This window comes from Juglans regia, chromosome 16 (genome assembly GCF_001411555.2).
Source record: "Juglans regia cultivar Chandler chromosome 16, Walnut 2.0, whole genome shotgun sequence".
Taxonomy (NCBI): Eukaryota; Viridiplantae; Streptophyta; class Magnoliopsida; order Fagales; family Juglandaceae; genus Juglans; species Juglans regia.
The window spans coordinates 22,611,714-22,636,210 of record NC_049916.1 but is presented as its reverse complement, the minus strand read 5'-3'; the positions used below and the strand labels follow the sequence as shown (position 1 = coordinate 22,636,210).

At 36.3% G+C, this 24,497-nt stretch overlaps 2 protein-coding genes across 2 annotated transcripts; one reads left to right on the top strand and one right to left on the bottom strand.

The window, feature by feature from the left end:
• Window positions 1-4,957: 4,957 nt before the first annotated feature.
• Window positions 4,958-13,001, bottom strand: LOC108980099. Its single transcript, XM_018950914.2, has 4 exons — window positions 11,951-13,001; window positions 11,678-11,728; window positions 11,505-11,577; window positions 4,958-5,152 (listed from the first exon to the last, which is right to left on the bottom strand). Exons 1-4 carry the CDS (start codon window positions 12,736-12,738, stop codon window positions 4,958-4,960), a joined length of 1,107 nt encoding a protein of 368 aa, XP_018806459.1. The 5' UTR covers window positions 12,739-13,001.
• A 3,628-nt stretch (window positions 13,002-16,629) lies between these two features.
• Window positions 16,630-17,619, top strand: LOC108980097 (uncharacterized mitochondrial protein AtMg00810-like). Its single transcript, XM_018950912.2, has one exon. It carries the CDS (start codon window positions 16,630-16,632, stop codon window positions 17,617-17,619), a length of 990 nt encoding a protein of 329 aa, XP_018806457.2.
• The last annotated feature ends 6,878 nt before the right edge of the window (window positions 17,620-24,497 follow it).

The following is a 24,497-nucleotide window of genomic DNA, read 5'->3' as shown; positions in this document are numbered from 1 at the left end:
TTCACAGTAGAGAAAATACATCACATATACCACTCTTGTGGTTACACATTAGCAATTCAGTTATACTATAATATTCTAGAGCTAGGACATGAGTCGTGGTCTTCATTTGTTGTTGACAGAGGCCATTCTAGAAGATTCTGATTCTCGTAGCTGTGTTGACCCTTGAGAATTGATTTTGGTAGAGTCTTCTTCTTCATTGGGACTGGATGCCTTAATAGCCCCCCTCGAATCAAGCAGCATCAATGAAACAGTGAGACTTGATCGTAGAAAATTTTATCGAGCAATAAAGATCTACTTTGTAAAAATGTTAGCAATTTGATCTTTGCTAGATATAAAAAGAGAACTTAAGTGCTTTGGTAGCCACACGATCTTGTACAAAATGATAGTCAAGTTCAACATGCTTAGTACGAGAATGTAAAACAGGGTTAACAAGTAGACATGTACACCAAGGTTATCACACCAGAGAGTATGTAGATTAGAAAGAAAAATATCAAACTCACCAAGCAACGACTGTAACCAAAGAAGCTCACAGGTAGTGTTTGCAAAAGCCTTGTATTCCGCTCCAGTAGAGGATCTGCCAATGGTAGGTTGTTTTTTTTAAACCCCAGGAAATAAAATGGAAACCAAAATATACATAGAAGCCACCCATGGACTTACGGTTATCAGGGCAACCAGCCCATTCAATATTGAAAAAGGCAGATAGAGAAAAGGCAACTAGCCCAGTCAACCCAACCAAGCCCTAAGAGCCTATTTAAAACCATATATAGACTTACACAACTTACAAACATTGTGGGGATAATCTAGATTTGCAAACTGAGGGGGTTGTTTCATGTAGACAACCTCTTCCAAGTCACCATGCAGGAAGACGTTTTGAATATCTAACTGATGTAGGGGCCAGTGAGAAGAGATAACAATGGAAATGAGCAATCGTATAGTTTCGACTTTGACGAAACTGTATGTTTCAGTGAAATCTAAACCAGCCTGCTAATGAAACTCTTTGGCCACAAGATGTGCCTTGCAACGCTCAAGGGTGCCATCAGTATGGTGTTTAGTCTTGAGTATCCATTTCGAGCTGAGCACATTGAAGTTGGAAGAAAACGGGACCAAGTCCCAAGTATGATTATGTAAGAGAGCATGAAATTCAGTGGCCATAGCTGCACGCCACTCTGAGTGTTTAGAGGCCTTAGTGAAGGACATGGGCTCTTCGGGTATGGGATTTGTGGTGGAGACGAAAAGATGAAGAGAAGGTTTAGGGGCTGGCCATGGAATTGTTCCATCGGTTTGAATGAGAGGACAATGAACTTGATTTTTTGAGCGAGCGGCCATGGGGTGGGATGAGAGAGAAGAGAAAGAACTTTGGAAGACAAGGGCTGCGATGCTAGGTGCACTTGTTGGGAAGATGATGGCCTAGGTGCCGATTCTAAAGTGCATGGATTGGGTGTTGGATTAAGAGGTGTAGAGATGTGAGGGACTTGGACTGGGCTTGAGGGAGTAGGCATTAGGTCAGATGTATTAGAGGAAAAGACAGAAGAAGGAGTTGAGGCCGTGGGCTGTGTTGAGCTGAAGGGAGAGCTAGGTGGCCTTGTTGAGGAAGGATGCCCATGTTGCAATAAATTGAAGGATGAAGGAAATGTGATGGGTAATGATGGATTTGAGTGAGGTGGGCTGGACAAAGCACACGAAAACGTAACTTCATGAAATTGGACATCCCTAGAAATGAACATTTGGCCTGTGGGAATGTGAAAGTAGTTATAACCTTGTAGCCCATGAAAACACATGGTTTGGATCGGAGGTCCAACTTGTGAAGATTAAATGGTCGCAAAATGGGCCAACATAAACAGCCAAATGTTCGTAAAAAATTATAATCAGGAGGATTGCGAAAAAGGGCCTGAAAGGGAGAGATATTTTTTAGAGTGAGTGTGAGCATACGATTAATAAGAAAGAAAACATTTTGAAATGCCTCCGCCCAGTATTTTTGTGGGACCGAGGCACAGGCTAGAAGGGAAAGCCTGGTTTCGACAATGTGACGGTGTCGTCATTCAACTGTACCATTTTGAGGTTGAGAGTGGGGACATGTGACTCGATGATTAATGCCAAGAGATTGAGAAATTTTGTGAAATGGCAGAAATTCCCTACCCGAGTTCGATTAAATTGAAGCAACATTAGATGAAAAGAAATTATTGACATATTTCAAAAAGGCTAAAAAAATTGAAGACACATCAGATTTAAATTGAAGAGGGAAAAATCATATGTATTTAGAAAAATATCAACAATTGAAAGATAAAACCTACATCCAGTGGAGAAAGGCATAGGTGCTAGTCCCCAAATATCAAGAAACAGTAATGTAAAAGGCTTATCTAACCGAGAAGAAGAAGGGAGATGAGGAAGAACATGTGATTTGGCTTGTGGACAAGTAACACATGGAGACATAGTTGTACTAGATGTAACTGGAAGTTTAAATGTATTTATGGTAAAAGAAGTTGTTTGAGGTGACGAATGGCCAATGCGAGAGTGCCAAGTCTGGGAAGAAGTTCGTTCACTGACAAAGGCTTGAGGTGAGGAGGTGAATCCGTGAGGAAAGGATGTGGCCGAGACAACATTTGGTAATTCATACAGTCCACCCTTAACATGGCCCTGAAGAAGAGCGGCCCGGGTGTGCAAATCCTTCATAAAAAAAAATTCTAGTGAAATTCAAAAAACACAGAATTATCTAAGCAAAATTGACGAACAGAAAGGAGAATTTGAGTTATAGAAGGAACATGAAGTAATTGACAGATAAGAAATTTGCTAGAGGAGGAGTTGGCGTGAGTGGTGCCAATATGTTGAATTGGAAGAGTTGACTCGTCACTGATGCTAAGTTGATCTGAGCCTTGATAAGTGGTAGAGTCCAGATTCAGGTTGGAAAAATCTGAGGTGAAATGATTTGTGGCAGCTGTGTCTAGGAACCATACATTTGATTGAGGGGCAAAGGAAGGTAAGGCCGTGAAATTAGCTGCAAGGGACAAGGGTGGTGGGGCTTGATAAGCTTGGTTAAAACGATGGTAACAGACCAGTGCTGTGTGACCAGGTTTTTGACAAACTTGGCACAAGGGTCGATTATCTCGTTTGTTGGAAAAGGGTGTGGAACCACCTTTACTACCGCCACGACCTCAACGTCCACGAGAGAAAAATCCTCGGCCACGGCCAGAAGTAGAGTTGGGGTTGGGATGACGAGTTGCAGTCGCATGGGTTGCAAGTTGAGTACCTGAAAGCAAAGTATTAGTCTGATGAGCTAGCCTAGACTCATAGTTCAACATGTAGCTGTATACTTGTGGGGGGGAAGGGAATCAGGCCGAGTAGTAATGGAGGTCACTAGTGATTCATAATCAGTTTCAAGCCCTTCTAGTAAGTAGATGATGAACTCAGATAAGGAAAAGGGTTGGCCAGCAGCACCAAGGGTAGCTACCAATGAGGTGGCTTTGTTAAAGTATTCGGAAATGGAAGCAGAGCCTTTCTTAAGCTTGGCTTTTGGGTCTGCATGATATGTGCTGAGGACTGGGCAACCAAAAATGTATGTAAAGTAGACCAAACCTCGTGTGAGGTTGTACAGGTCAAGACTTGGGCAAGGACCGTATCAGATAGGGAAGCATTGATGGCCGAAATTATAAGTCGGTCCTGTAAGAGCCACTTAGTATGATCGGGGTTGACAAGACCATCGACCATGAGAGGGGGTAGTGGAAGGGGGCCATCAACGTAGCCAAATAGCTAATGTCCTTTTGAGGAATGGGATGATCTGGGCCTTTTACAAGAGGTAATTATCAATAGTAAGTTTGATTGTGACAAAGTGAGTGGAAGAATTGATGATAGAGGGGTTGAAGACGGGTGGGTGGGAGGAATTTGATATGTTTGAATTTTCTGGGGACACCATGATGATTACCGAGAGGAAAGAAAATGGACATTAGTCCTTTTGTAGCTCTGGTACCATGTTGAAACAAGTAAAATGATAAAGATAAAGAAGAACACACCAGGTGTTTGAAGAAATGCTCAGACGAAGATTTTCCTTTTTCATTCAGTCTTCATAATTTCTCATGACTCACATACAATCAATTTCCCATCCCTTTATACAGTTTCATAGTAGAGAAAATACATCACATACACTACTCTTGTGTCAAGGTCTTCATTTGTTGTTGACAATGGCCAGCCATTCCAGAAGATTCTAATTCTGATAGCTGTGTTGACCCTTGAGAACAAATTTTGGTAGAGTGATCTTCTTCTTCATTGGGACTGGATGCCTTAATAATAACACATTAATGGTTAATGAAATTTCACACCTAGTTTAAGCATGTGTTTAATAGAAGTTATTTTACTACGAGAAATGCTATATTTTTTTATCATTATCTTTTCATCATTTCTTGGGGGCAACATCAAATATTGACAAAATAATCGTCTTCATATATAAATCATAACATGTCAGCCGGGGAATGGGAAGATAGAGAAAATATGATCACATAAAAATTATAAAACATGCACGAAAGGGAAACTGTTTCGATTATCAAATATTAATCATACTCATGACGTTAATTTCAACTTGTTAAAAGAAATAATAATAATAATAATTGAATATCAGCTCCCATTGCATATATATAATGCCTGAATTACAATATTATTTTCGTATACGGGTTATATATATATATATATATATATATATATATATATTATATTGACCCCGGCCGGAACTATATATATAAACAATATCGTTAATTTCTGGGTATTCCAAACTATTTAATTTCTCGATCAAATATTATATAATGAAATAAAACAAGAAAAACTATAAAAGAAGATCAAGATGATAAAAAAAAAAAAAAAAAAGTTATCATAAATTAACCAAATTAAGATACATTAACATGTGGGAGAGCCAATATATAATTAATTATAGATGTGAATGAATATTAATATAAATTAATATTCGTGAATAATTTCAAGCTGCACTCCTGCCATAGTCCAAAACCATGACATGGTCATCCGTACTGGTCGAGGGGGAGTCTGGAAGCTGCAAAGTCAGTACTGCTTCCGGCGGCCTGCTGGGACTAGAAATCGACCGCCATATGTTATCTCTTACATGCTGCAACGTCAATAAAGGTTGAAGCTCTTGCCCTCTACATGTTATCTGTATCTGCACCCATCATCACTAATTAATTAAATTAAATACGTCATGTTAATTACTAGGCATATATATATTAAGCTAATTAAATAATTACGTGCATGATGATGATGATTGACATATATATATAGTGATAATTAAAATATACAATATTAGTGGTCCAAAACTATATAACATGATGATGATGTAGCAAATTTAGAATGATGACATCATTCTCGTGGATAAATTACAACGATTTCTCACCACTTGACGGTGATAAGAAGCAACTAATTAATAAATATACAATTAATTTCTTAAGTTGTCTTTTTAAGTTAACTTCGCGATCGCTAGCTATTTATTGGGCATTATCTCATCATCATGTATTCATGATCCCCCATATCCACATCTCTTAGAGATCAATTGGTCATATACCCAATAATATTAACTCTAGCTTTTAAGTCACTTGTAAGTAAGGATAAATAATACCAGATCAAGACAATTATATAGCTATCAGATCATGATGATCATCAATAATATTATAAAATAAAAATAAAAATAAAAAAGAAAATAATTAGACGAAAATTAAAAATCATACAGCATATAATAATATATATATTTATATATATATGATCGATCATTGTAGTACTGAAGTCATGCTTTGTCAATAGCTAGCTTACGTCTTCTCCATTAATATGCTACCCCATAAAAATCTTTGTTACGTCTACTTTAACCATAAAATTCCTTCTTTTTTTTTTTCCTTTAATTTATTACTCGAAGATCACTCAAAATATATCGGTCATGCAAGATCAGCGGGTAGCTAGCTAGCCAATTGGTCATCTCACCTTCGAGGGCTATACCCTACGTACTAATATCCCCCACGATCTTGAACTGCCCGATTTTAATCATTAATGGGACCCAGACTTTGCTCGTAAGCCAAAATCTATCATGCTACCTTGGACTTTAATTATTTATTTATTTTTAATATATAGTTATATTCCACAATCGATATCCAAGCATGCAATTATATCATATAGTACAAAGTTTGGATCCAAAAAGCATGGCGAGGAATGTGCACGATTATTAATTTATTATCTTCTAAACCTCCTAAGTGCTAATTAAACTATATAATATACATACACACACACTACTTCCAAACATCTTCATGTACGTCTCATTCACGTTGCTTCGGGAGATTAAAAAAAACCCTAAGATGTTGGTCAATATCCCTTTGTGGAACCTCCATACATACTTACATACATACATATATATATATATGTATGTATGTATGTTATATGCAGTTGTTGCCGAGGAAGACCTGGCAACACCTTGCTTTTGAAAGGGTCGCTAGCTGTTTATATATATATATATATATATATATCCTAGCTAGCTAGCTAATAAGGATTATATATGTCTATATATATTTTAAGTTATGCATGCATCCTATTCATCAACAATATATGCTGATTTCTTTTGGATCTTATCTAGTGAGTTATACTGTCATGCATTTATTTTTTCTTTTTGTTGTTTGTTTTTTCAACAACTAATTATATCAATAATACAACTTGCAATGATTCTGTTCTTGATTTCTTCTTCATGCATTGCTTTCCTCCGACGTAAAAAAATATATGTTTAGATGATATTCTTTAGTCTTATATATATATATATTCTCTACGATTGCTTCTGGTCGAGATAATGGGGTCTTTTAAATTCCACCAAAGCGAACCACTTAAGGTTTTGACGTGCCTTTTCAAGCACTATCGATAGGGAAAAAGAAGGAGAATTAGAGAAGAAGGGCCTACAATTAGCTGTCGGAAAGCTGAGTTGAAAGAAGCGAAAGCATGACGAAAGGGACCGATATATAATATTAGCTAGCTGCTAGCTAGGCATGCAGCATATATATGGGGAGTTGAGAGTGACAGGCCGGTCCACATCTACTCCACACGTGTGGTTTTCATGACCCTACGATATATATGATTAATTTGGATGTGCTAGCATCAACTTCGTTTTTTTTTTTTTTCTGTCATGAATGAGTTCTGTCAACTTGCTAAGCCAAGATAATCAAGGTTGAAGGTCGTTAAGATATTAAGGTCAATACGCGCTCTTAGCTTTCTAAAATCACATAAAGGAGGGCCTACAAATTCCTACCCTGAACTTGAGATATCTTTTCGCTTTTCCTGCATTGATTATAATTGCCCTAAGAGCGAGTACTAAGGTAATTTTGCTTCTAATTGATTGTGGCTAGCTAATGACCATCACTTAAAAAGCAGAAAAATGAGCATATATATATATATATATATGTACGTATGCATGAACATAATGGATTGCCCACAATTAATTCACGGATTGTAGCATACATACCAAAAGAGAAAGATAAGAAAGAGAAATCCTCATAAATTTACGCTAAGGGTGGGGCTAAATGTAAGTAGTTCACACTCATTGATGATCGGAAACCTAATCATAATTGGCTATATATGTATTGAGTTGCATATATACAATGTGAACGAAATTAAGGTGATCAGGGCTGGCAATATCCATCCTGCAGCATGCGCAGCATAGAGTTTTGATCTAGATGTATAAAATCTTAGAAGTGAATCCAATCCATGAAGAATTTGCCTATCTATGGCACAATTTGACCTGAATAACATAGTTAGTGATGGATTAATATTAATACTATTATATTCATTATGCTGTATATATATAATATATTGGTGTATCGTGATATTATATATAGCTAGGTGTTTGTATAGGTGTTAGAATTCTAGTACTTTTGATTGATGGTTGTTGCATTATCGGTTTCATTAAGAACTAATATTAATTAAGAACATGTAAGTGATAAAAATAAGATACTATCTCATAAATTAAAATCTCCTTACTTCATGCAGGCATGCATGAAGTTCAAGGAAACATTATTAATAGAGAAGGATCATATAATATACATAATATGGCTTCAAATCATGATATGGTGTGTGTGTAAGGGTACATCACCTAAAAACAGCTTATATTAATTACGTACATAGGTAGGTACGGGAGACATAGAATATACACACATGAAATATATATTGTTTGTCTTTGTTTGCTGCATGCAGTACTACTCCTTGTACGTAGCTTCCCCAAGCACGCATATAGAAAAATATAATGCTTAAATAATGCAAACTCAATTAATTAACCTATAACATTATAAGATAATATATAGCAAATGGGCTCATAATATAAGTTATGAATGCAAGACTAATATATTTTTCCTATTCCATACCATAATAAATGCAAAACCAATATATTTTTCCAGGCTTTACCATGTATATATATATATAGCCCTTATATTGATTATCTCATAGTAATTATGCAATATTGCACATTAACAGTAGTACTAATTAATTAGTATCATGTGGATGTGCTTAAGCTGAACACAGATGGGGCTATGTTTGCTGACCTCCGTCAGGTAGGAGTGGGCGTCATTCTTAGAGATGCTACTGGTAAGGTGGTTATGGCTGCAAGTAAAGTTGAATTTGAAGTCGAGGATCCTGAGGCCATGCATTGAATTGCTTGCAGTATTTCGTGGTTTACAGCTGTGCTCAACTATGGGCATTTCAAATCTATTGGTGGAAAGTGATTGTTTGCTGTTAGTTCAATCTCTGCAGAAGAATGATACGGCTGATTCTACTTTTGGGGTTCTGTTTCAAGAAGTTCAGAAGCTCACGGGCTGTTTCAGTTCTTGTAACTTTACTGATCATGCGAACAGGGAGGGAAATAGGGCAGCTCATCAGCTTGCTCGATATGCATGGAGGGTTGATAGTATAGAAATGTGGTGGGATTGTGTATTCCAGACTATCTTTCTCAAGTCATTTGGCTTGATTAATGTATGTAATTTTATCTCAAATGAAGATGGTTTTCTTATAAAAAAAAATAATTAGTATCATGCTGCATATTGCTACCATCTAATTAATAATTAATTTGGTCTTTGAAAAACTATTCGATTAGTACTACGTACTTATAAGGGTATAGAATATCATGTTTAATATCGACCTTGGAAGTTTAAGTACCTCAAGTCTCAAACTATATTAACATGTACTGAAATTCAGTGGACATATGCTTTAAATACTTGAATGCAATGATCATCTGCGAAACCGAGAGTCACAATTTATATATATATATATATATATATATATATATTGGCTCCCAATTGGCTAGGCAGTACTACTAGAAATTCTTCATGCAGATACTTGAATTATGTTTCATATATAGCCATAGGTTTATATATATATCTATATATATATATAGTGCTCAAGTATTTTATATAAAAGGAATTTAAAATATTTTATAGTAATTATAATTAGCTAGGAAAGACGTAGTACTGACGTATCATGATGATCATGAAGTGCATGGCCCGGGACACGTACATGCGACAACTTTAATTTCGTGTATCTATCAGAAAAATTATGTCACTTTTTACCAATATGAATGATCTCGACAAAGCTAGCTAGACTTATTAAAGTATAGATCAAAGTACTTATAATTAATTGAATATATTACGTGGGATACGTACTACTTCCACATATATAATTAAAGCATTCCCAAGAACCGTGTACGTACAACCTTCATTTATATAATTCGATCCTCTTCATAATTTGCTTATAATAATAATTTACACTTACCAAAATTAATAACATTCTGGTCATTAGTAGTACTACTGGCTGGCCGGCCGATTGATGGAATTATATATGCTCGGTTAAGCCTACCATGCAGCTGGCAAGCTAGAGTACTAGTACTTGGTCTGTTTTTTTTTTCAAGCATGGTGAAGCTGGTCATTACTATATAATATGGATCGATCGACTGGATAATTATACTAATTATATCCTAGCTAGACATAACCACCCCCCCCAAACAGAGGCAGAGACACAAGTGTGATTTACCAGCTGCATGTAGGGTTAGCATTCCATTTAAAGCACAGTGATTCTCTTACGTACCTCATATATATATATATATATATATGTATATATATTTATATGCCAACTATCAAGACGTATGCTAGCTCTACGAACATGCAGTCGCATGACTAAGTTCCTTAAAAGCCTTTCCTCCCATTTGAGAATTACTCGATCGTTCATCTGAAAATTTCAGCCCTACAGCTTATATATATATATATATATTTAATGAGAGGTTTAAATTTTAATGGTTATCTAAAGATGATCTGCTAGCCAGGTACTTAGGATTACAGCTTAGTTTTGTTGGAGTATCCTGGTGTTAGCTAGATAATTAACTTTAAGAAAAAAAACGTTATATATAATTTAATTTGTTATTGCTATCTAGAGACTTGCATGAAGGTGTTACGTACAAATTAAGGATCAAAACATGTGTTATTGTGGTTATACTTGATCAGAAAGCCATTACAGTTATAATTGTAGAATGAGGAGATGTGTTCTATCATTGTTTGTGTGTATCCGTATCCGTGTCTATATATATAGATATATATATATATATATATATATATATATATGGTGTTTTGTATTTGGTTGTGCTTTCTCCTGTTTTCCATGGAAGTATTGCCAGATCATCGAAAAGTTATTTTTTAGATATAATAATTTTATTTCACACATGCATGCAGTAATTAACTACTCATTTATAGAAAAAGATCATGAAATTAATTAGCTAGGACTATATATATATATATATATATATATATATATCAGCCTGTTTTATTAATTGTTTTAGGGTTTGTGGAAAGTAAGCGGGTGGTAGGTAGTTTTCTAAAATTGGGTCCAGATTTCTCCACTTGAACTTTACATGCACCTAAATCCATCACCAAAATATCCGCAGCATATAAACCACAAAACTTACGACCAATTTGGAAATGGAGATCATTTTCATGCATTAGAAAAGTTCTCAGTTGAAGCCAAATTCTACTAATACTAGATTCGGAGTTGAAAGGCTAATAATCCAAAAGGTGAGGATGGCTCCAGCTCCCTAGATATATACTTCCCACCTAATTAATAAATGTGATTTTAACAGAAGAAATAAAGAAATTCTTATAAGTTCTGCTGTTTCTTTCATGCCTCTAACAACAAGTACGTCTGTATGTCCATATTCATGGAATTAAATTAGCTAATCGATAAAATCCGTGATTGGTTTTGGTTCATTTTTTCTATTAATTCTATATATGCAACCAATACTATACATGTTTTCATGTCATTAATCTAACTGACACACACACACAAATATATATATATTTATATATTTATATATATATATATATATATATAAAATAACCAAAATGAAGAAGCAATAAATTAACTAGCTAGCTCATGGAACCAATTAATAAAACACCAACATATATATAAGCGCATTTCCAACGAAAAGTACTAGAAGTTGCGGTAATGGATTTAAATACCTCTGATTCGCTATCCAGTTTCAGCTTATTGACCAAATACTTCATTAACAATCGAACTGTCATCGTTCCATCCCTGAAGATTTGAAAGCCAAAACATATAAAAGCGAAATAAGTAACGAGCTGAGAGAGGAGGACTAGGGGAGAGATCAGAGACTTCAGTTATAATATATTACTTGATTCTCAGGTAGTTCTTTGGTATCTGAGGCAAAAATGGTTCTTTTGTTCTGCATTAATGAGAAACCAAGTGAAAAACTGTTACAAAGCAAATTATATTCGTATGCCTAGCAGCTTCCAAATATACAGATATAATAGGAGAAGAGAAAAGAAAAATTAATTTTGGTGAGAATTTTGAATTGATCGTGTTCGATCAATAAATTTGTTACCAGCTTTTCTCTTTTTAGAGAGAGAGATATATATATATATATATATTTATATATGCACTTAACTGATTCTGGGATGCTCGTAGCATAAACCAAATGCCCGAATGGGGCCTCCGAGGAGGATCAATAACTCTAAAATCTAAGCTCGGCCCGGCAACATCCATCATAGATTGGAGCTGAAGGGGCGGCTGAGCAAAATACGACCCAAATGGCATCAAGGAAGAAGACGATGATGTAGAGGAAGAAGCAGTACTCCCTATATTATGCCGGATTGGCCTAAACGCCGCCCAGTTAATCTCTTGGTGATGAGGAAAGTTTGAAGTACTACTTCCCGGGTGCTGAAAAAACAAGGATGTACTAAAACTAGTGGCACGAGGAACTCTAAATTCGGGAACATGGAAGATAGGAGCTAATGGCCTTGCTTGATGAGAAGTACTGCCACGGCCGGGCAATAGATCAAGCTCGATCGACCCGGAACCTCTTCTCGCCGTTGGGTTTGCCTGATGATCATCATGCTTGCTGTTATGGCTGCAGGCGGCGTGACCGCCTATACTCAATTTTAGCCACCCTTCATCCCTCTCTTCTTGATGAATAAGATCCTTTGAGCTCGTCGCCGCTTCGTTAAGACTACTGTTAGTTCTTGATTCATCTTCAGCCATATTCTGATCACCAACCACAGGATCAGATCCTAAACAAGATTCAGTACTACTAAAGTATGCATACCCTTCTACAGTACGGCTCATAAGACCAAAATCTTCTCTATAATTAGCACCACCACAACCAGCATAATCTCCGGAAAGATGAAGATGTTGTTGTTTAGAGAGGGTTTGAGCAGCTGGAACCATGGACGTCATATCCGGTTGCCTGGGATATCGACCCGCCAGTTTCGGTGATTGTCTTCCTTATTGTTGAGCTGCTTGTACCTGGTGTCAAGGGAAGCCATGGATTAATGAAGATCCTGGGATATTGTGGGCTTTATATGTGAGGGAGGGATCATGATCTGCTGGAGCCATGAGAATGTTTTGGGACTGTGGAATAAAAAAAGAGAGAGATGCCCATTAACCAGATAAGGGTGGTTGTTGTTGTTATAAGCTGTTTCATCGTAGACATATCAGAGAACAACGAGGAGAATTAGAAACTTTGCAAATCTCACTTTCCATAAATTTTATTCGTTTGGAAGCTTGTGGAGATGAATAGTTGCAGGAGAATGATCAGAGAGAGGGGTGAAGAGAGAGAGAAAGAGAGAGAGAGAGAGAGAGATGGTGGTCAGTCAGTTAGATTGAATATTTATTATTCTTGAGGAGGTGGAACAGTACTAGTACTGATCGATATATACTTTTATTTTGACTTTATTATTAAGATGAAATATATGTTCCACCTGTTTTCTAAAGGGAAAACTTTAGGGCAGGGGTCCTCGGCCAGCTAACAACTTTAGGGCAAATTTCAAGGATAAAATTACTAGAAAGGCTCTTTCTTTTTGGAATATCACAAAAAGGCCCTTTTTAGCCCTAATAGTCGAGGTTCCAGCTTGTATTGATCAGACAGCAACAAAGAGCCGACTTTAAGTGTGGCCAATTTTTGTCTCCATGAATTTGCTTAATTGAAAGAAAAAGTTTTTTCAGGTTTCTTTCGCCAATTTGGAGTACGGAATTAGATGATCAGTTTTTAAACATGTTTTATTCCTTCGACATCCATACAATTAATACAATATTAGCTAGCTAGCTAGCTAGGCTCTCAGACCTCAGTACTTGTTGAAGGAATAAAACATCAATATTGCCATAAAAAATGGCCTAGCTAGCTTAGACACTTGCTATATATATATATATATATATGTGTGTTCTAAATCAAACAGAGGACGGTATATATGGATCAGATGAATATTTCATGAGATCAATATGCCTGAAATTGAGAGAGAGGGGAGGGAGTGCCCACATAAATGGTCGGGAATATATAATGACATGCATTACCTGTCAATAATGAGTTATTAATGAGACAGATCACGTACATTGGGGTATAGGTTATGATTAAGAGGTAATTATAAACAATAAATAAATAAATAAATTATAGGGACTTAATTTGGGCATGCATGATGGTGTCTCCCCACAACCTGAGAAAATATAGAAGCTAGCACAGTACATTAATTGGTTGCAAAATCCATGTGCCTCCCACCCTCCAGCCTGCACATACAGTACTGTACTGTACGGAATCAGAATAATTGTCTATCCGGCCTCTTTCCTGTTCTTTTTGGTTTAAAACCTCTGTTATTTTTAGTTTTAACTTTAAATGAGTACTACTGATTTCTGAATTGAAGTGCAATGGTGGCTGTTCTTGGCTGGCTGCCTCTCAGCCTGAAAAAGCTGGCCATGCCAGTTTCTTTCCAGCCCATCAAACACGTTGGAACACACACACTCTCTCTCTCTGAGAAAAGCCTTGGTTCGAAACAAAGGGATCACTTTTCAAAGACAGTTAATCAACGACTCTCTAACTGAAACAATGAAATTTCTATATAATAGATCATGGCAAGCCATAATCATGAGGAGCATTTTTAATTTGAGCCACCTTATAAGTTTTGGATGGATAGTTGGAGATAGATCAGGTACTAAAATTAGTAAGACAATTCTAGGCTGAATTAATGCATGATGATCACTTTCTTCTGTTTCAAAAATTAAAGTAAACAATGCTTTTAGATTCGTCGTTGCAGCTGATCATGATCTATATAAGGCAATGAAGTTTGCTTCAAGCTTCAGATAAATAATTTCTATCATCTTCTTTTTGATGTTAATGCATATGTATATATATATATATATATATAGTTTTTGTCCAAACCCTATACGTATATAAATGCAGGAAAAAGTTCTAGCTATTGTTCCAACGGGGGGAATTAGAATTCAGACATATAGAGAGAGCTCTCTCTCTCTCTCTCTCTCTCTCTCCATATGTGTGTATATATATATATATGCAGCTATCTAGCCTGAGATATTGGAAAGCGTGGCCAGTAGTACTGGTGACAGTGCATGGGCATGGAATGACTTAAGCTTGGAATCAAAGCATGTATATAAGCAAGGGGCCTTGACGGCGATGTCTTTCTACCCAAATTTAATTTTCAAGACTAGGCACCGGCCCCATGCATTTCTTCCAGCTTATACCTTTCCCCGATCTCTCTCTCATCCCCTTGTAATTAAATTCTTACTGGTGGCGAAAGTTTCCAACCATTTATAATAAATTATTATTTCACGTTGAAAGTTGATCACAAAAATTTGGTTAAAAGCAATATGACAATTAAGTCATGACAAACTGCCTAAAAAACATACATGAGTTATGGAAGGAGCTGGTGAGTTCAATGATTTATAGGGAGTATTTAACATTTTCTCCAAACTTGTGAGTTGATTTTTACTTAATAAGTGAATCTAACATCATGTAAAATGTTTCATTTAAATTAGGTGAAGTACAGATTTTGTATTCAAACTCATGACTTCTGTTTTGTTATTTAAGTATAATTAAACTATTATTTTCACTCAAAAACAAAACAAAATTTATTAAATTATAGCTAGCTACCTAGCTAGTACTCTCAAAATGTAAAACTAAAAAGCAATTCAAACTCAAAAAAAAATTATATATATATATATTTACCTTGTTTTGGATAAAGAACTAATTTCTATGTTCGAAAGTTAAACGTAGAAACTGATCTTATATCAAATTGTTTTAGCTCATATAAAAAACTTTTGCTGTTGTTGTTTAATCAAGGTTGGACGTTGCTACTTATTTCGGTTTATATAGCAAAACTTATATTGCTTAGAAAATATATACAAAACTCCTATATAAATATATATATATATATATATATATATATATAGAGGACCGCGTACAGTTGTAATGAATTAAGTAAGTAATTTCTTCGACTAAAGATTTTAACATATAATTCTTTCACATTCATTAGTTAGATTTTGTACCCACTAAAATAAAATTATGGTCGCATCACTACTAATATATAGCATACTAAATTGATAAATGATTCATAAACTGAAGCTAGCCTAACTATAAGATTCTCTTGGTGTGATATTAAATGATCAACCCAAACTAGAAACATAATAACACAACAACACAATCGAATTTTTGTGAAGGTTTTGAATTTATGACAGTCCTGAAATCGTCACAAAAAATCATTTTCTGTAATGATTGCAAGCAACCGTCACTAAAGGTAGACGAGAAATGGTTTTACATTCGAACTAATATTTTTTCGTTCCAACGTAAGCCAGACGATGTCGTTTTGGAATGATTACATTCGAACGTATAAAATGTTACGTTCGAACAGTTGATGTACGTTCGAACGTTAAGCCCACTTACGTGCGAACGAGCTAGTTATTCGTTTAAACATTCAAACGATAGTCATTAACGTTCGAACTTGAACTGTTTTAAAATAAAAAATTGAATTTCAAATTAAAAAAGATTGAGAATTCAAATACAAAAACCCTAGATATGTTAAATAATATTGTTCATTACATAAAGTATAGAAAAATAAATATATTAAAATATAAATACAAAATATGATAAAAGTTCAAAACATTCAGAACGTGTTGTTTACAAATGTATGAAACTCCTCAGTCAATGTGTTGACCTTTTCGTTTAGGATATCTAAACGATGGCCAACATCGGTGATACTCTACTGTATTGATGATATAATTCTCACGGGTTCTGACCCCACTCACCTCACTACTTTCATTCATGCTCTTGGGGAATAATTTGCAATGAAAGATCTTGGTCCTTTGCATTATTTTTTGGGAATTCAAGTAACTCGCAACTCAAATGGCCTTACACTATCTCAGGCTAAGTATGCGCTAGAGATATTGGATCGTTCTCAGATGAAAGATTGTAAACCTATGGGCACACCTATGATGCCCAAAACTAAAGGACTCACATGTGATGTCCCTTTTCCAGATCCAGGTCACTATCGGAGTATTGTTGGAGCACTTCAATATCTCACCCTTACTCGCTCTGACTTAGCCTTTTGTGTTAATTTTGTATCCCAATTTTTGCATTCTCCCACTATGGCTCATTACAAAATGGTAAAACGCATCCTTCGCTATTTGCACGGTACTCTTGAAATTGGTATTCATTTTAGCTCACATTCTACACTTAATCTCTATGCATTTTCTGAAGCAGATTGGGCAGGTTGTTCTCTTACTCGTCGCTCCACCACAGGCTACTGCATTTTTCTAGGCAGTAACTGCATTTCCTGGTCTGCCAAGAAACAAAATACCATATCCCGATCTAGCTCTGAAGCAGAATATCGAGCCATGGCGAGCACCACTGCAGAAATTACTTGGATTTCATTTCTATTACGTGATCTTGGTGTTACTCTTCCAGCGGCACCTATTTTGTTCTGTGATAATCTCAGTGCTCTACATATGACTGCCAATCCAGTTTTCCATGCCCGAAGCAAGCATATCGAGATTGATTATCACTATGTAAGAGAACGTGTTGCTCTTGGTCTTCTTCATAGCCGGCACATTCCGGCCTCTTCTCAACTTGCCGATATTTTCACCAAGCCTCTTGGACGTCCTGCGCTTTATTCTTTACGCACCAAACTTGGCCTTCTATCTCGGCACAGTTTGCAGGGGACTATTGAAAATACTCAGAAACCAACGGCTACTAAGCCTTACATGGAAACCCAGCCATACACAAGTCACCCAACGGCTACAAAACCACACATGGAAACAAAGATACTCAACGGCTAAATACAAAGATGGAAATTCATCTACTTTCCTTTTCTTCCTCATTTGTAACGTTACTCTATAATTTCTAATTCTCATTCACACATATGTACGGTAATTATATATAGTGAAAGGCTCTCAAATATGCTCTCACGCTTTGTGAGACATTGTGTCAAACAGCTTGTGTTCGTTTCTCTTTATACTGTACATATACGATCTGTCTGTCGATGTGCGCAATAATATTTGAGATCATCGCATCAACCCAAGTAGGCCGTGCATCGAGCCAAGTAAGGCCAGCACGCATCCCATGCATATGTACCCATCGGCTGCTGACTAGTACTCCTATTATGGGGAACAACACTAAGCCTAGACAGGGTTGGAGGAAGAAGATCTGGGATAGGCTGAGGCTCACGCCGAGCATACCCCCTTCTTTGTCCAATGCTCTGACGGTGTGAGGTCATGTCGAGGGGGCTCATTTACTCAGTCAACCACTTCTCAGCCTGGGGTGGCACTCTCTGGTCCAGTAATAGCCGAGTAATGATCACTCCATATGAGAGGTTGTAAGTGGAGACGATGCTCGCCTCGTAGTGGATTCTCTAAAAAATCCACAATGGCATGTCGACGGCGTCTCTGAGTGTCACTCGCATGAGGAACTGTTCTTCTTATCGAATGGTGTGCGGTCTCTCCCAGTGAGGATGTAGAAATCCTCATCGCGGTCATCATCCTCAGATTGATCAGTACCCTCGCCCTCTGACCGATCCACATCTCTGGCCATAGACTCAACTGGGCTAGTAGATGATCGATGCTGATGTGCCTTCTGCTGCATCCTCAACCTGAGCATCTACTGTAGTTAATGTCTCAGATACACGATGAATCATGAGTAGCTCAACGATGACATCTACCAAAACCTTGAACTGAACACCGTCGTACAGTCACGGTGTGGGAGGATGCATCCTAAGGCATGGAGCACATCTCCATGTAAAACTCTCGAACCACGAAGGGGTATATCCTCCCCCTCAGTGTGTAGATGTTGGTCCAACATCTAGTAACAAAGACGTTTCTGAGGCTCGTCTGCTCTCACGTAAGCTAGTTGAACTCATTGATAAACATTTTGCGTTTAGCCATAATAGTTCGACAGCCTATCCGAGAAGGATCATGGCCAGATCCTTCCCTCCCTAGTTTCTTAGTTGTCAAAAGATGAGTCATATCCTAGGAAAAAAATAACATTGGTATATATGCATATATGGGAAATAAAAATTGTTTCTGAAAAACATTCGAATGTACAATTTAACGTTTGAACGTAAAAGGATAACTTCGAACATGTATATTGTAACGTGCGAACGTTGCATTGCAAAAGACCCACTCAAGCTTACATTCAAATGTATCATTACCACACGTTCGAATGTGAGGATGCATTTGAATGCAATTGATGAGATGTTCCAACAAAACTAAGTCTACATTCGAACGTTATGACTAAAATAAGCTGAAAGGTCTTACATTCTAACGTTTAGGATGGAAATACGTTTAACGTGAGGGTGAACTTGAATGTATTTATTAAGATGTTCGAACATATGTAAGTCTACGTTCGAATGTTTTGACTAACAGAAGCCAAAATGTCTTACATTCGAACATTGGTTCATACAATTTGAATGTATAACAAACGTTCAAACTAAATAATGGTTATGTTCAAACGATGAATTCGAACAACCATGAAAATTTTACATTTGAACATTTTATATTGCAACATTCGAACGTAAAAAGGTATATTCAAACTTATTATAACATATGTTCGGAGTACAGAACAACGTTCAAACGTTACGACCCATAAATGGATGAGTCAACTTAGTCATTGCCGATTTCCTCAAATACAATGTTAATCTTGTAATGACCACCGTAGAAATGAAGGATAAAACTATCTACAGTGGCCAATTGGCCATTGGCCACTCATAGTGGCAGAAAAATCAAGAACGGGTTTTGGCCACCAAATGGGATGGTGGCGTTTACATAAATGTCGGAAAATAATATTCTCGACCCTTAAGTGTTGGCGCTTGAATTGTGTCGGTAAACAAACGCCGGTAAAACCATTATCGCGTTTATTGTCCAATTGCCGGCGTTTGTGAGACTCTGGCAAACTACCATTTTTTGCAGTGTATATGAACTGAAACCCCTATAATCAATAAAAAAAACACTGCAAAAGAGAGAGAGAGAGAGAGAGAGAGAGAGAGAGAGAGAGAGACGCTTACCTCTTCTGTGATGGTTGTGGTGGCGATTGACGACGGTGGCGACGGTTCAAGGTTTTTGAGGTGGGTTTAAACGATGCTTCGTGTTCGGACGCTTATCTTATATGCATGAAACGTTTGAACACTAATTGTTTATACGTTCGAACATATACAGAATGAGTTTTTTATATAAATTATATTTATATGTAAATATTATATATTGTATATTTTCTTAAATTCTTGTTGATAATTAATTATATTTGAATACTTGAGAAGATTGGTTTTAATAATTTTAAATATATTAGCTGATGCATTGTCACGTCGTTTGGACCAGTCGTGGCTTAACACGTTCAGAATGCATGGTGTTTGGACCAGTCGTGGCTTAACACGTGACCTGACTCTAGAAAAAATGAGTAGCCGTGAGAAAATCAAGGTCAACATTCCTAATAAATTCACTGGGGGTGTGGATGATAGTGCGGCATCACTTTCCTCCTATGTCGGAACACTTGTCCGAGTTTATGCGTCATTTTATGTGCTGTCTTGGGAAAATGTTTCGAATGAGATTAAGGATCACATTCGGAGTTGTGTACTAGTGAGTTTATATACCATAATTGTTTTAGGGATGTTTTAAATTCATATTTTTGACACAATTCACTTCTTAGGATGAGTTCGACCTAAATTTTGGTCGTAGCGAGGAAGTACGAATTGTGAATGAGTTGATGGTTACATTGTTTCAGCGTCACAAGGGACGATATCATGATCACTTCAAGAAATTTGAGACGTTGGAAGAGGCAACTCAGTCCCCTTTTCAGAAAATGAAGTTAGACGATTGGAAGAAGTGTTGTGATCTTTTCGCAAGATAGATTATCAGGTATTCTAGATTTATCCCCTATGACTTATTTACATCTATATTTCTTTCATATGTTATATTTAACATTTTTAATTTCTTTTATAGTAGTTAAGTTCTATCAATGCAAAAAAATAGAACGTTTTTGACAATCCACCATCACGCTGGTTCAAGTTCATTCCAATGCCTTGCCGATGAAATGATAATTAATAATTTGTTAAAATTCAGTCATTTTTATCATATCATTTATTTAAGTACTAACATGATTTTTTAAAATTACTAATGTGGCTTTGTTAGAAACACGATGATCCTAAAAATTTATCTCATTCATGTCGATGATGCTACTCACACCGATGTGCACAACGAGTGGATTGATCTTGTCGGCTGTCGGTAAAAATAATTATGTAAGAGGTCATTTTGTGTGAATAAATTATGGCAACATATGAATAGATATTATGTTTAGTTATTATTTTTTTAATATGTTACTTATTGTGTGTTTTCTTCCTAATTGTAGGAAAAAAATGATTGAGATGCATTCTACCTCTCAGGAATTTTCTCCAAGTGACATGGACATATTTATGCAAGTCCTCACGACCAAGTCTGGTTTGGTAAAAGGTTGGGATGTTCTTTCAAGTGTCAGTTCATCCTTCACGACCTCGACTTCAAAAGTTAATAATCTTTCCAAAGATTTGGACGCCACACACCAATAAATTGAACAGATGAAGTCGAGACAGTAGGAGTTGGAGACTTTCTAATCGCGACAGTCCGATTTAAAGATGTTTTTGTAGGAGCGACAAAGAGACTAGAAGGAAAAAATACGCATTGAAGTTTAAGAACAAGTCCAGAAGGAGATGCTAGTCCAGATGGAACATATTATATCACTGCAGAAGGATATCGTTGGGCGAGGAAAGAGAAGAAATAAAGCTATTATTGGTCAAAACTTTTGTTTTCTAATTTTGCAACTCTATAAAATTTTTTCATTAGATGATGCTATTAATGGTGTAATATGATACAATTTATATGCTTTTAATTTTATGAAATAATTTGTTCTGATCCGTACATTCGAATGTAAAGAAAAAACGTTTGAACATTGCTTTACGTTTGAAGCATTGTTCGAACATAATTACACCGACGTTCGATAAATACATTCGAACATATTGCACTACGTTCAAACGTATACACTCCACAAACGTTCAGACTTATTTAGTTAACGTTCGAATGACTAAAAAAGATACATTCGAACGGACTGATTATCCATCCGAATGTTAAGTCTTTGACATTTGAACAATTTCCCATTAACGTGAGAATGCGATATTCAAATATCGCAGCACAAACGTTCAAACATACGTTCGTAAAAATCTAACGTGCGAATGAAAAATATTGAACGTTAGATATTTATCGTTTGAATGCTAATCGGTCGAGTACGTTCGAACATTATTCTGTACATGTGAGTGGTATTTTCTATGATGGAATTAGACTATCACAAAATCTCTTAACATTCGAACATTATATCTCACGTAAGACTTCCAACCGTCACAAAAAATAAATTTTAGTGACAATTGTACAATAAACCATCATAAAATACTTTCTGTGATGCCTTTTTGGTGACGGTTGTGGGAAAAGTCTCAAACCCTCACAAAAACGTTTTGTGAAGGTTTGCTGATTTTTTGTGACGGTTTCGTCCGTCACAAGAGATCAAATTTGTTGTATTATAAATAGTCACCGATCATTTAATATCACATTATGAGATGGTAAGAGTATGATAATAAAAAGCATGGTACTGGTATATATAGCGCTAGCATTACTGATCTTAATTTATGTTCCATTGTGATGAAATTGATGTATGGTAGTAATATATATAGAACTTACTTTAAGTTGGAAACTTGAAATGATTAGGTAAAAACTTGGTGTGGCACATGCATCATTCAATTAGTAGCTAAGGAAATCTAAAACTAATTATCTTGTACAGTCTATCTTTGTTTTCAATGACGGGTTCACTTGTCATCATGTAAACATGAGTAACTCCATAAACTAGCCAAATGATGTGAAATAATTAATGATCTCTCACCGGTATCGGGTTTTCTAAAACTTTATATGCCCCGAATGGTTTCTAATTAAATCGTTGTTTGAGTCCATAAACCACACGATATATATAGCAGGCTAGGCCAGCTAATAGGTCAATGGAAGAATTAATGACCAGAGAGCCGTAGCTAGCTAATTTCCAGCTGCACATTCCTCTCGACCAAATAGCTAGCTAGTTGCATTGTCATCATGAAATGTGGAACCCTAATGAGAATTAGAAAGGCACAAAAAAGAAGAAAGAATTATTATAAGAAATGACCATTTGTTGAATGGGAAGACAATATGTACATAGCTGATCAGAATTGGGGCCCTAAGCGATCGATATAGTGATCATCAAGAGTCAATAACAATAAGAGAGCAGCCAACCAAAGTATCAACCAATTATATGATCAACTTCCAATCCCCAAGGGATTAGGGAAAGGGAAGATCATGGGAAGATAATAGAGCATCATGTATTGGTGTCTACGTAATAATCATATGCATGGAATCGATCCGATCCTAATCTCGTGACAATTGATGGGAGACAGATGATTTCATACGTTTTAAGAGTCAATGGGATTTGATTTTGCATATCGTACTCTAGAGCAAACAATAATAAGAGGTGGAGAGGGGGGGGGGCACCCCTAATGATAATTGCTTTTTTAAGGTGCATGTTCCCATTACAGAAAGTGGGGTTTGCGTTTCTCATATTCACTAAGTAAAAGAGTGCGATCGATGGCAAATAGAAAACAAAAAAAGAAAAGGGGATAGGCTTTAATCTCGTCATCAATGCAATCATCAACACGATCGATCGGATCATCGATCAAAGAGTGTGATCCAATACACTATGCATGATCTACACTTTTTTATTCTTTTTATCTTGTTGGGGAGAGAGAAAGAGAGAGATCAAACAAGTGCATGTTTGTTTGCATGTGCATGTGGTATGATGAGTACTGCTTATGGCAGTCCATAAATGTGACAGCGTAGGGGATAATTCTAAGGGTTTTTTTTTTAATGAAAAAATGTTGGCATGGAGAGAGAGAGAGAGAGAGAGAGAGAGAGAGAGATTTTGTGCATGGAGTTTGTCAGGTTCATTTTGCACAGCCTACCGTTGGCTCTGTATGCATTTACGTGGTTACTAATTTTAGAGTCAATGATCTCTACAATTCCTTTTTTACAAACAAGGCCATGTCGTCTCCAAAAAAAAGAGAAAGAAAAATGAGTAGGGTTAGTTTATTGCTGCACACCCATGACTCTGTCTTTGAAGTCCTGATTATTTTATTTTATTTTTCTTTTTAGATCAGCGTGTTGCATGGTCAACATTGAGGTATCTTATACACAAAAAGAGAAATGGTTTTTTGGGACGAATCATTTCATCCCAAAAAATCTCATTTTCATCTTAAAAAAATTTTTGAGACAAAAAAAATTCGTCTCTAGGTTGTCTCAAAATGTTTTTTGAGAAGAAATTTGATTTTCTTTCCAAAAAATTACTTTTAGGGATGAAATTGGACGGAACCAGTCGTAGGCATTTGAACGAGAATTTTTTTTTTTAGACAACATTTTCGTCCTAAAAACTCGTTCGAATGAAAATCCTTTCATTCGAATAACAACTTTGATCAGTTTGAACAGTACAAAAACTTGATCCGAACGATTGAATATATTTGATCTTGGTCGAACGGACAGAGTGTTGGGACATCATTGATTGCCATTGTTGGGACAAAATAATAAAAAGACAATTGAAGAAAAATAAGTTCTAGAATTGTGGTGGTGGCATA